Raw genomic sequence first — 11,997 nt, 5'->3', positions numbered from 1 at the left:
TAAAATATCGATCAGTAAACAAGAAATATGAAGTAGAAAACTATAAAGAATATAAAATATTTTTTTAAAGGAAGAGACCTGTGATGTTTTGGGGTGATAATTTTTTTTTAATGTATTAAGGATATTATTTCTCCCCAAATCAATCTACAGATTTGGTTTTATCTACTCAAAATACTAGTGTAATTATTTTTGAGAAGTGACAAAATTACTATAAAATTAATTTGAAAGAATGGTCTAAATTTTTTTGAAAAAGAATGACAACATTTGGTGACAGTGGGAGGAAGACCTGGATCTATTCAATATTAAAACATAATACATACAAAGTTGCAATAATTAAAACAGTTCAGGACTGGTCTGGGAATAGATTTGGATTCAGTAGAACAAAAGAAAAAGTTAAAAAATAATTCAACATACATGTAAGGATATAGACTATTAAGAGCATCTCAAATTTAGTGGGAGAAAGGATGGATTATTCAATATAGTACTTTTCAAACCTAAAGTCATAATCCATATGTGAGTTATGAAATCCATTTAGTGGGCTGTGATAATAGTTTTAAAAAACAGAAAACATTTGCTGTTATGAAATAAGGGTGAGTATTATTTTGTGGGACTTTTGTTTTTGTTTCTATTATATGTACATGTATTAGATTATGATGTAAAATGTATTCCTTAATGTGGATCATGGTTTAAAAAGTTTGAAAACCACTGCAATAAATGGTATTTTGACAAATGGCTGACCACTTGGAGAACACATTTTAAAAGGACATAAAATAATACAGACAGGCTAAATGAAAGACTGGACTAAACTATGTAAGTGGAATAAGTAAATAAGAATAGTAGTAAATATTGTTTAATAGAGTAAAGTTTAAAGCAAATATATGAGGCAAAGTATACAAGGTCATAGATTAAGAGCAAATAGGGAAAACACGTTAATATTAAGTGAATATACCTCAAACCAAAAACCATTAAATAATAACTTAGAAATTCAAAAGTAAATGATAGAAATGCAATCTAAAAATTAATGACATTTTTAATGTTAAAAATACCATCAATATGGTTAAAATATAAGATATACAAATAAAATTAAGTACAAAGGATATTGAATGTTACCTTCCCCAAATATATTTATTTTTGATGCATATAAAAAAATTCAACCTCCGTTTCTTACTGTGTGACTTTGCACACAGGGTTTTTAACTTTTACTATATGAAAAAAGAGACTGACTTATTTCTTTCTGTGCTTTTAGAGGACTATTTTAATAAAGGGAAAAATGAGTCTGAGGACAGTAAGCTTCGATTCGAAACTTATCGGTTGATATGGCAACAGATGAAATCTGAAACTGAGGTAAATACTTTTTTTTTTAAATAACATTTCTCTAATACCGTAAATCTTATGTTTGTTGCTCCACATCTTCCTTTCCACCAATTTATAAGAGTACTGAGGAAATGTAGGGAATATTGGTCAAGCATAATCTATATATCCTAAAAAAATCTCTCATATTCTAAATAGTAAACATATCTTCAAATGCTGGAACATATGTTTATGATAGCTACTAAAGCAAGGAACTTTCAAATGGTGGCACTCTTATCAAATTATCCATTCTGTTATACAAGTTACACAAGTACAAAATCAAGCTGTTTCTAAACTCCTTCACCCTCATCCTCATAGCCATTTACCGTGTTCTTTATATTCCAGCTCTGAAAAATTTCACCACTATAGCAAATTGAGAACTCTAGGGCCAACATCTTGAGCTGTGGACTTGTTTTGTTTGGCCAACAGAAAGTTACAGTTTTTGTGTCTTGGTGGCCTTTGGGAAGGTTATGCACTTTCCAGTTTATTACTGCTTCCCACCAGTCTGTATTGCTTTACACCTAGTGGCTTTGCTCATTCATGTATTCCATGTTATCCTGAAGGTATATGAATTTGTGGTTTTCAACTTTAGACCCTCTTCATTTCTTAACATGGGTTGTCATAATATACTACTAATGTAGAATAAATTGTGTCCCCCAAGTTGTATATATTCAAAACTTGATCCCTACTGTGACTGTTAAGAGCGTGAGAAATCCTATTATGGTAATTGAAAGGTGAGGCCTTGAAGAGGTAATTAGATTGTAAGTACCATGCTGTAGTGAATGGATTAAAAATGGGGGTCATGGGATTGGTTCTGAGGGCTTTAAAAAGAGAGCATGTGAGAGTCTCTATCTCTCTGCTCCTCCATTTTCACAATGTGATACCCTGAGTCACTGAAATCACCACCAAAGAAGGCTTTCACCAGATGTGTTCCCTGGACTTTGGACTTCCCAGTCTCCAAAGCTGTAAGCAATAAATTTCGTTTTCTTACAAAGTACCTAGTACCAAGTATTTCAATATAAGCAACAGAAACGGACTATATACTTCCTAACTGGCCTCCCTGATTCTGATGTCACATCCTTCAGTTCTGCCACTAGCCCTTATGGCACCATTGGCCAAATTAGAAAAGTGTCTCCTCCAGGCAATGCAAACTTATGTCAGGCTACCAGAGTTTTCCAATCCCTGTATTAGTATGGTTTCCCTGATGCTCTCTTTTCTGGCCTTCATTGTGCTGCCCGATTATCCCCTTCTTGACCCTGATTTAATCATGTCTCTGCTTCACTAATTCCCTCATTGGCTCTCCCCGCAGGATAAAATCTAAACCCTTTAACATCACATGTGTATTTTCTTGGTCTAGACCTTTGCTTATTTGTCAGCCTTATCTCCTACTACTACTCACATTTTTTATACTTAGCTATATCTTGTTACCCAGATGATTGGTGCTTTTTTCCATCCTTGCCTTCCGCACTCCTCATTCCTTCTAACTTTCCTTTACCTCCTGTCTCCTCTTCCATCACCTGCTGATGCCTTAGTTCAAATATGTCACCTCCTCAGCTTAAATCAGATGGTCTACTCTTCGTTCCTATACTATCATAGCACTCTACACAATGTATTTTAATTGTGCATGTTCTTGCCTCATTTCTTCAACTTTTTAAGGTAGACTGTTTTTCATCCATAAGGTGGTTATTAGTAAGTGTTTGTTGAATGAGTTAGAGGGATTTTTTAAATGGAGGAATCCAAAACACTAATGACTCGTGATTTAAGGAAAAAACTCTTTTTATTTCATCTATCTTTTAATAATTTTACATGTAATCTTTGGAATTGAATCCACAATAATTTTCTTTCCAAAACCAGGAAAGACACATCAGATTACCACTAATAATAATAATTTATAGTTTTGTGTTTTCTTTGTAGCAACTACAAGAAGAATTAAATAAAAACCTGTTTGACAGTCTAATTGAATTTCTGCAAAAGTCTTATTCTGGGTTCCAGAAGAATTCAAGAAACTGGGGCTATCAAACAAAACTCAGAGAAATTCCAACTGCTGCTCTTATTCTTGGTATGTGTATATATATGTGTGTTTGTTCATGCATACATGTATGTATTTTGGGTTTTTTTAATTGGTTCCTTTATTGTTGAGAATAGTGGGGAATAAACTGTTCTGATAAGCCCACTTGGTCTCTTTTATTTATAGAATTAGACCAATTTTAGTTTGCTTTGCATATTTTCAAAACCAATAAAAGTTCCTTATACTGATCATACATCTATAAATTAAAGGAAATTGATCCAGCTAGTGCTCTCCTCAATTTTTTGTCAGAACGGGAAATATATTTGTTTTACTCTTTCTTCCTTAGATATATTATGAGAGTATATGAGATTTGGATTTTTTAATAAAGAAACCACCAGTGTGTTTGTAGATTTGATTTTTATACTTTTTCTTTCTTCAGTAGAATTGCTCTGACTTTAATTTTATTTCCCTGTGCTTAATTTTCAGTGTTAGATTATTTCATTGTATTAATATTAATTGCCTAGAAAGGGATTTGGATGAATTGTATATAAATTGCTTTTGGATTGCTAGTTGTACATTTATTAGTTACTTAAATGTCTATCACTAATATCCCATCTTTACCAAACATTTGGATTCCAGGGTAATGGAAAAAATTTCTTTGGAATATTAGCAAACTTCTGTTATTATTTTTGAACTAAGTTGAATTTATTTGAGTTCCAAACATGCTCTTTTTTTCACTTCCCGTTTGTTATTTGAGGGTTGCTCGTACTAGTGGGCTCTGATCTAAGAAATCAGTTCTCTTCTTTAATACTGCCCCTAATTCTGTCCATTACCCAAATCTTATTCCTTATGTTTAGGACAGTACTTCTCAAACTTTAATTTACCTACAAATAACCTCCAGGGGATCTTATTAAAATGAAGATTTTCATTAATAAGTTTGGGGTGGGGCCTGAAATTTTGCATTTCTAACAGGCCCATATTGTTGATCCCAGGACCACACTAAGCAACAAGACTCAAAGCAATGATTTCTATAAGGATATGGACCAACTTTAAATAATGCAGACTGCTGTCTAATTTTAAAACCCCTTCCTTTTATGGATGAGAAACTGAGGCCCAGCAATGTCCCACTTGTACTGTTAGAAGCTTTGTTTCTCTACTGCCAGGTTACAGCAGTTGGAAGTGGAGGGGAGGAAGCACAATCAGGATGAATGGTCTGATGGTTGTTGTGAGAGCACTGTTTAAGTCCCTGGCCTGCCTACTGCCAAAGGCAAAAAAGAAGCTAATGGAAGTTATCTTTTTCAAAATCATGGTCTGAGGAGAATATGTTTCTAGTTAAACACATTGCTGGTTATCTTATTTGCAATAGACAAGTCCATTGTTTAAGGAACTTAAGTAGCTTATAAAGTTATTCAGTGAAAGAGACAAGATAAGCCAGTGTTTTACTGAACTCCCAAATTTGTTCAGAGATGGATTTTTAAAATCACAGATCATAATGCATGCTAGAAATAATTTTGATACTATAAAAAATCTGTACTCAAAGAATGTTTAATCACAGTTGCACATTTTCTGTTTTCAAAAGGGTATATATCCATTTAAAAGTAGTTTGCTGATATTTTTACTTTTTGGCTCTTCTGAAAAAGAAAAGATTGCTTATTGTTGGCATGAATGATTTTGAAACTTTTCTTTTTCTTCCAAGCAATAGAAGTTTTATAGTTACAAGTCTCAAGCAGTTTGAAGGTATCTGCTGCTGATATCTGCCTAAGCACCAAAGGACTTTCTAGAAATCACAGATTGTTATGTTAGGGAAGGTAACAGTTAACAGAATTTTTTCCGAAGTAGTGGGGAAATTTTCACTCAACTCTGATAACTGTGTGCAAAACACTAAAACTCTGATTTGTGGAAATGAAAACTTGGGGTTTGATAAATATCAAAAAGGCACATAATTTTAATTTCTTTTTAGGCTCTTACCTCAGAAATCAGATTAGTGTACACTTTACCTATTGTATTTAGTACCATGACTATTAATAGTATTAGTGGTTGGATTCTCTTCAGATGTTAAGTCAGGGTCACAGTAAGATGGAATCCATAGCCCCTTATTTTTGAATAATTATCTTAAAGATTTCGGTATGAATTTGACAAAGTAATGAAATTACTCCTAAGATATTTTTAAGGGTCAACTACACATCCCCAATAATTTTTTTTGAAAGAAGAATTATGCTAAATATCTTTCCTAACAAATAAATATAGTACACACCTCACCTCTAGATGTCTATTGTTAATGGATATCTCTTAATTTATGTAGTATGTTTTCTTGGTTTCTGTTACTAATTTTGTTTTTTAAGTGTTTTTACTTGGTAGTTGGCCTGATATACTAATTACCTTCTGTTGTTAAATTATTATTAATAAAAATGATGATATTAATGTATTATCCCATAGGTGTGAATGTCACAGATCATGACTTAACATTCAGAAGCCTAACAGAAGCCCTTCAGAATAATGTCACACCATATGTAGTCTCATTGCAAGCTAAAGATTGTCCAGGTAAAATATAAATGCCATAATGATCTTGGTGAGATGTTACAGATCTCTTCTGTCCTTTTCTCTCTCTCTAGCTTTCTTTCTTCCTTTTTGTTTGTGGGAAGAGCACAGTGCTACATTTTTGACAAGGTGAGGTTGAGTGGCTCCCAAAGTAATCTTGACTATTGCAGGACTCTTTGCCACTTTCTGCTTCCTTTATTCTGGCCCCATTCCTGCCATATCAGCTTCACTGCCAGCAGTAGTTCAGGCATTTTGCAAGATGTGTTCTTTAACCTGGTGAACCTTGTAATAAATAGGAAGGTTTGGGGCAGGAAGCCAAAAATTGGGGAATGGGGAGATCTTATTTAGCCCAAAAGAGAGAGTAGGCTACATAGGCTCATATTTACAGCCAGGTGTCATCTTATTGTCCCACTTTTAAAGACCGCCATAGTAAAAACAGTCCATTGGCAGAGATAATCTTGTCTGAAATCATCAAATCATAAAGAGTGTGAACACTAATATATTAAAATTTGTTTGGATTTGGACTGATACAAGAGTTTTATGTGTTTATGTTACTTTTATATTCATAAACCGATTGAAATTAAGTAAAAACCTAAAGACATTTTTTAAAATGACTATAAGAAAGATTTGTAATCAATAAAATAATTCATGTAAATAACACTTAATTTTTTTTTAGGGACCTTGAAAACCTTTGGTTATCCAGGGTAATTTAAATACATATTATTCTGAAAATAATTCATAGTTTTCAAGTTTACACATTTGCTTAGGTAACACTTTTATTATGGATAATACACAAACTTTGGTCTAATCTTAATCTGAATATGAAATTTAAACATTATGGAGAGGGTACTAATGAGGGTTAATAATTAATATATTAAATATTATTTTAGCTGTATTGATGGTAAATATAGAAAAAGAGATCCTACCCAAATAATGTAATATACTGATCAAGATGATTCAGGGGGTTTAATTTTGTTTTAAGAGGAGGTAAGCGTTCTTTTTATATTCTGCAGATATGAAACATTTTTTGCAAAAGTTGGTCTCACAGTTGATGGATTGCTATGTAGATGTAAAATCCAAAGAGGAAGAAAGAGTTCAGGTCACCAAGAAAAAGACACATTATTCAATGGATTCACTTTCCAGTTGGTATATGACTGTTGCACAGGTAACTATAAACTGACAATTTTCTCCCAGGAAAGTAGCATATGATTGATGGGGATTAAAATTATATTAGACATAGTACTGTTTTCTAATAAGGATAAGTTTGTGCAGCACTAGGTATTAATTTAATAGTAGCTATTTACTTTTTCTGTGGTTACTAGAATTTAGAAGTGTTCTTTTATTAGAGTGCAGCCTAATTCCTCGAAAGTGCTTAGGTTCTTACAGGGACATTTCATTTGTGGGTAAATGTGATCTACTGACAAAAACAGAGCATTAGGAGTTGGTTCTGTTGTGGATTCTATCTCTGTGACAATGGCTATAACTTTAATATATTATCTCTTAGGTTTCTTATTGTTTGTTTTTATGCAATAGAATCATGCTGCCAATAGTCACTGTCAACCCAGTCCTATGAGGAATAATCTTGTTTTTCTTTTTTTAAAAATCATTCTTGGGGAATCAGTGCTTTGTAAGTAAAGTATATTTGACAAATAGACAAACAAAAAGAAGTTCCATTTCACCCTGACAGTCTATGGTGAAAGTCTAAGTGATTCATGGTTAACTGTACTGTAAAACCACAGCCTTCATTTATGATGCTGTGTAACCAGGTAGTATGGGGAAAAAATACTACGGTGATATTTTCCAAACACCATTTCTGCTGTAGTCATCATAGGTGAGTTTCGTTTTGTTCTATATATGGACTAAAGTAGGTCTAATGCTTACCATAATACCTTAATTTGATATACAATTTTAGATTTACTAGAAATCAAATGCTACTTGCAATTTATGCCAGATATGTTTTAAAGGTTGAGATTAGATCAGATGATATTTAGGGTTCTTTTCAAGCTTGAAATTTCATAGTAACAGATCAGCAAGTAGTGCTATTCATTATGCTTTTTAATTAAAAATACTACTTCTCACCTTAAAGCAAAGCAAAATATTACTTTCAGTAAACAGAAAAATCAATTTTGCAGAATTTTTCTCTTCTTCCCTTGTTTTTCCTGTCATTTTCTCAGCAGAAAATATAAATATTTCATGTGAGTTATAGATTTTACTAAACCTTTTTCTTCACGGTTATTATTCCCATGTCAGACACAGAAAGATTCTGCTATTAGCTGTTGCAATGAATTTCTATTTATTATTAGGGAGAAATAAAAGAAACAATGTTACTGTGAAATGTAAAGGGAGATATATCAAAATGTGGCATTTTAGCATTGTTTGGGTGGTAAGGCTTACTTTTAACTTCTTCTTTCCTAAATGGCTTAAAAGAAGACAGACCCAAAAATGCCAAGGAAAAAGAGGACTACTTCTAGCAAATGGCAGTCTCCTCCTGTTGTGCTTATTTTAAAGGATATGGAAAGCTTCACCACAAAAGTACTCCAAGACTTTATAATTATCAGCAGGTATATGGCGTGTCACCTGGCTTTTGTGCAAAATTCTCTTTTTATTAAGAAAACGTACTACTTTTAACTTAGCATAATCTTCATTTTGATACCAACTAGATGGAAATCAAAGGGATTTCAAATTCTTTATAATTGAATGTTCGAAGACCTCCCATCAGATTTTTCATTTGCTTTTTGACCCACAAATGAGAATCAAAGACAAAGTTAGCCAATTTTGAATTAAAATGGTAAGGCAGTATAAAATGTAGTTTATCTCATCAAGGTTGTCTTCTCTTACTTGCCCATTAAACTACTCCAGGTTGATATTTCTATTAGGTATTATTTTCTGATACCTGTCCATCCTTAGGGGCCCTGAGTTTCAGATAGCTTTACTGAGCAAAAATGTTCTCTAAATAACATTATCTTATGTTTACATAATTTTTCTTGTGAGAAACTACTTTCATGATCTTGTTGGATCTTCAAGGCAATCTTGTGAAACTCAGAATAGAAGTAACTAACCCTATTTTAAAATCTAGTAATATGCATTTTCCATAGTATTTTTTTTTTTTAGTATAGAATATATTTTGGCCTCTTTTATATGTCAACTTACCTTAATAGTTATGGCTACATTTGCCAAAAGCTATATTGTGTTATATTTTACTAACATGCTAAAAATTCCTATTTTGGGCCGGCCCGGTGGCGCACTGCTACAGTGCGCCGCTTGGGAAGCGTGGCGGCGCTCCCGCCGAGGGTTCGGATCCCACATGCAGACCGGCCGCTCACTGGCTGAGCGAGGTGCAGGGGCGACACCACGGGTTGCGATCCCGTAGCCGGTCCCGGTCCGGTACGGGCGCAACACTGAGGGTTGCGATCTGTTGCCGGTCACGAAAAAAGACAGAAAAAGGGGAAAAAAAAAATTCCTATTTTGATAGTGTCTTTTTTTCTTCTATTGACTCTAAGAGTTCTAAATATTAAGACTTTTCTTAATGCTAACACTGAACTGCTTACAATGCTGAGAAAATACACAGTACAAGGTAGTGAACCTGTACTTTTTTGGAGCTACACTTGTGACTTCTTTAGCCATCAAAAAGTACAAAAGAGGAACTTTACAATAGTAAGAGAATTCAGGCGCTTTACTCCTATTATGGTAGAACTGCATTCAGCTAGAATACTGAAAAGTAGTAACTAATAGGAGAGAGCAAGCAAAATCATAAACCATGATGCAAAGTGCTCTGACTTGCAGTAGCCGTCAAAGATAGTGCTATTTTGCTCTGTGGAAGTCATTTATATTCATCGTGGTAATGCTAAGAATAAATCATGTTCAGTGTGTTTGAGTTAAGAATACAAGGAAGGGATGTAACATGTGTTAAGAAAAGTTTTCTAATTCTTGGCTGTTATGATTGGACAACATAGTGTCTGTTTAAAATGTCCATAAATAGAGTAAGTGACCTTGAAAATGAATGAGCTTTATGTCTCTGAACTCTTAAAGCATAGGCTGGATGTCCAACTGTGAGAAAGACTGTAGGTAGGACTCAAACTTTGGATGAGAAGTTAAATGAAATGGTTTCTAACACATGAGATTAAATAACCTTAGGGGAAGGCACTTGATCTTTCTGGACCTCTGTGTTCTTACTTATAAAATGAGAGGATCCATTAGTAGATTGACTCAGAGCTAGAATTTCAGGGAAATAACTATTTCTCTGTTATTTTAACAGAAAAAAATGAATGGCCTGGAAAATTTTAGTATTTGGAATGATACCCCTTAGGAATGTCTTATAAAACAGGCATTAAAGTTTGTCAATCTGGAATTATGATGTATTGAAATATGTTTGCTAAATAAATTATACTTTTGTATGTTTCTTTGAAAATAGTGAACATTTGCATGAATTTCCACTAATACTCATTTTTGGAATTGCCACATCTCCTATTATCATCCACCGGTTGCTTTCTCATGCCGTATCATCTCTATTGTGCATCGAACTGTTCCAATCTTTGTCTTGCAAGGAGCACCTGACTACGATGCTTGATAAGGTAAAAAGAAAAACTTTTACCAGTGAAACAGGATAAAAAGAAGACTGCCAAGAATACATTGTAAATATAAATGTGAATGATTAATCACTGCATCTCAGAACATTGAGATACCTTCACATGTTTTAATATTTTTATTTAATGATTTTTATCGTCATGATTTTTATAGTGTTTTATAGTGATTTTATATAGTATTGCCTCTTAATATAAAATGTAGGTTTTATGAAAAGAATAATCATATCTATCTATGTTTATCTGTATATCTTTACTCAATGAAAAATTATGTTTTTAAAATAAATTTTTGCAGAATTTATAGACTTCCTCTTAACATTAATAACAATGTTTTGAGTCTTACATTTTATATAAAATGATTCGAAATTTTTAGTAGATGCTTTCCTAACTGACTGTCAGACTACTCTTGAAGACAACAAAGAAATAAATGTATGCTAAAATTTTCCAAGACCTTAGCTGCTATACCTAAATATGTTTTAGAAACAGAAATAATTTTATACCTACATAGAAAAAATGATTCTTTAGTATTGACCTTCCACAAATTGTTCCTGGACTCAGCTCTTTTAAGATATGCTTTATGATGCTTTTATAAGGTAAACTAATGACAACCTGCCCCTTCTTTATAACCACTTCCATAATTTTTTCCATAAAGATGGTATCCATCTGACGTATTGACACTTTAGGAAAAATGTTTTCATCTATAGTATTTAAAATTGGTTGATTGTAGCCAAATTCAGTTGGCCTTCTATAATTGTGTTTCTGTTTAAGAAGCCTAGTATGACTTTTTATTTTCAGATGTAAAACATCACTGTGAGCTATTGAAAATTAGACAAATGATACAAATTCAGATATTCTGTACTTTTAAAATAGACATCTGTTTATTTTGTGTTTCTCATTCAATAGTGTGTAATATGGTACTCTTTATTAATTTGCTTCAGTAGTGATGTAAAAGAAATCTTAGCTGGTAACAAGAATTGCCAAAGCCTACAGCTTCTGCAGTAGCTTCTAGTGGTAGATAAAGGATTATATAGTTAACAGGTGGTCCCTTTAAAAAATTAGGAACTGGATGGAGGATGGTGAACATCTTCAATTCTGAAGATGTAGTACAAATAGCTAGTTTTTGTTGTTGTTATTGTTGTATAAGTTAACTTAAAATTTTGGTTGATATATGACCTAAAAAAAACCAGCTACTGTTGCAGCTTTTATAGGTACTGTGTAATAGTATCATTCTTTGCTTTATTATTTGTACCTTATATTTATGAATAGTAAAGACTAACAAGGGGTGTGTCCCACTCCCGTCCTTTAATCTCTTTCAGCTACTTCTTACAACTCAATTTCCCTTTAAAATAAGTGAAAAAGTGTTACAAGTTCTGACCAACATTTTTTTGTATCATGATTTCTCAATTCAAAACTTTATAAAAGGACTTCAGGTAAGAAGACAGTAATGGGTTTGAAAATTCACAAGCTGGGGCTGGCCCGGTGGCGCACTGCTACAGTGCGCCGCTTGTGAGCACGGCGACC

At 33.1% G+C, this 11,997-nt stretch overlaps 1 protein-coding gene across 1 annotated transcript; it reads left to right on the top strand.

Moving 5' to 3' along the window:
• Positions 1-1,216: 1,216 nt before the first annotated feature.
• On the top strand, positions 1,217-11,906 carry LOC103583180 (origin recognition complex subunit 3-like; the record flags this gene model as incomplete). Its single annotated transcript, XM_008564567.1, has 7 exons — positions 1,217-1,344; positions 3,265-3,409; positions 5,795-5,899; positions 6,910-7,061; positions 8,324-8,457; positions 10,308-10,467; positions 11,793-11,906. Coding segments are annotated over exons 1-7 (828 nt in total), but the record flags the coding sequence as incomplete, so codon positions are not given.
• Positions 11,907-11,997: the final 91 nt, after the last annotated feature.

This window comes from Galeopterus variegatus, unplaced genomic scaffold (genome assembly GCF_000696425.1).
Source record: "Galeopterus variegatus unplaced genomic scaffold, G_variegatus-3.0.2 Scaffold20298, whole genome shotgun sequence".
Lineage (NCBI taxonomy): Eukaryota > Metazoa > Chordata > Mammalia > Dermoptera > Cynocephalidae > Galeopterus > Galeopterus variegatus.
The sequence above is the reverse complement of the archived record's forward strand: the minus strand, read 5'-3'. Positions and strand labels throughout refer to the sequence as shown.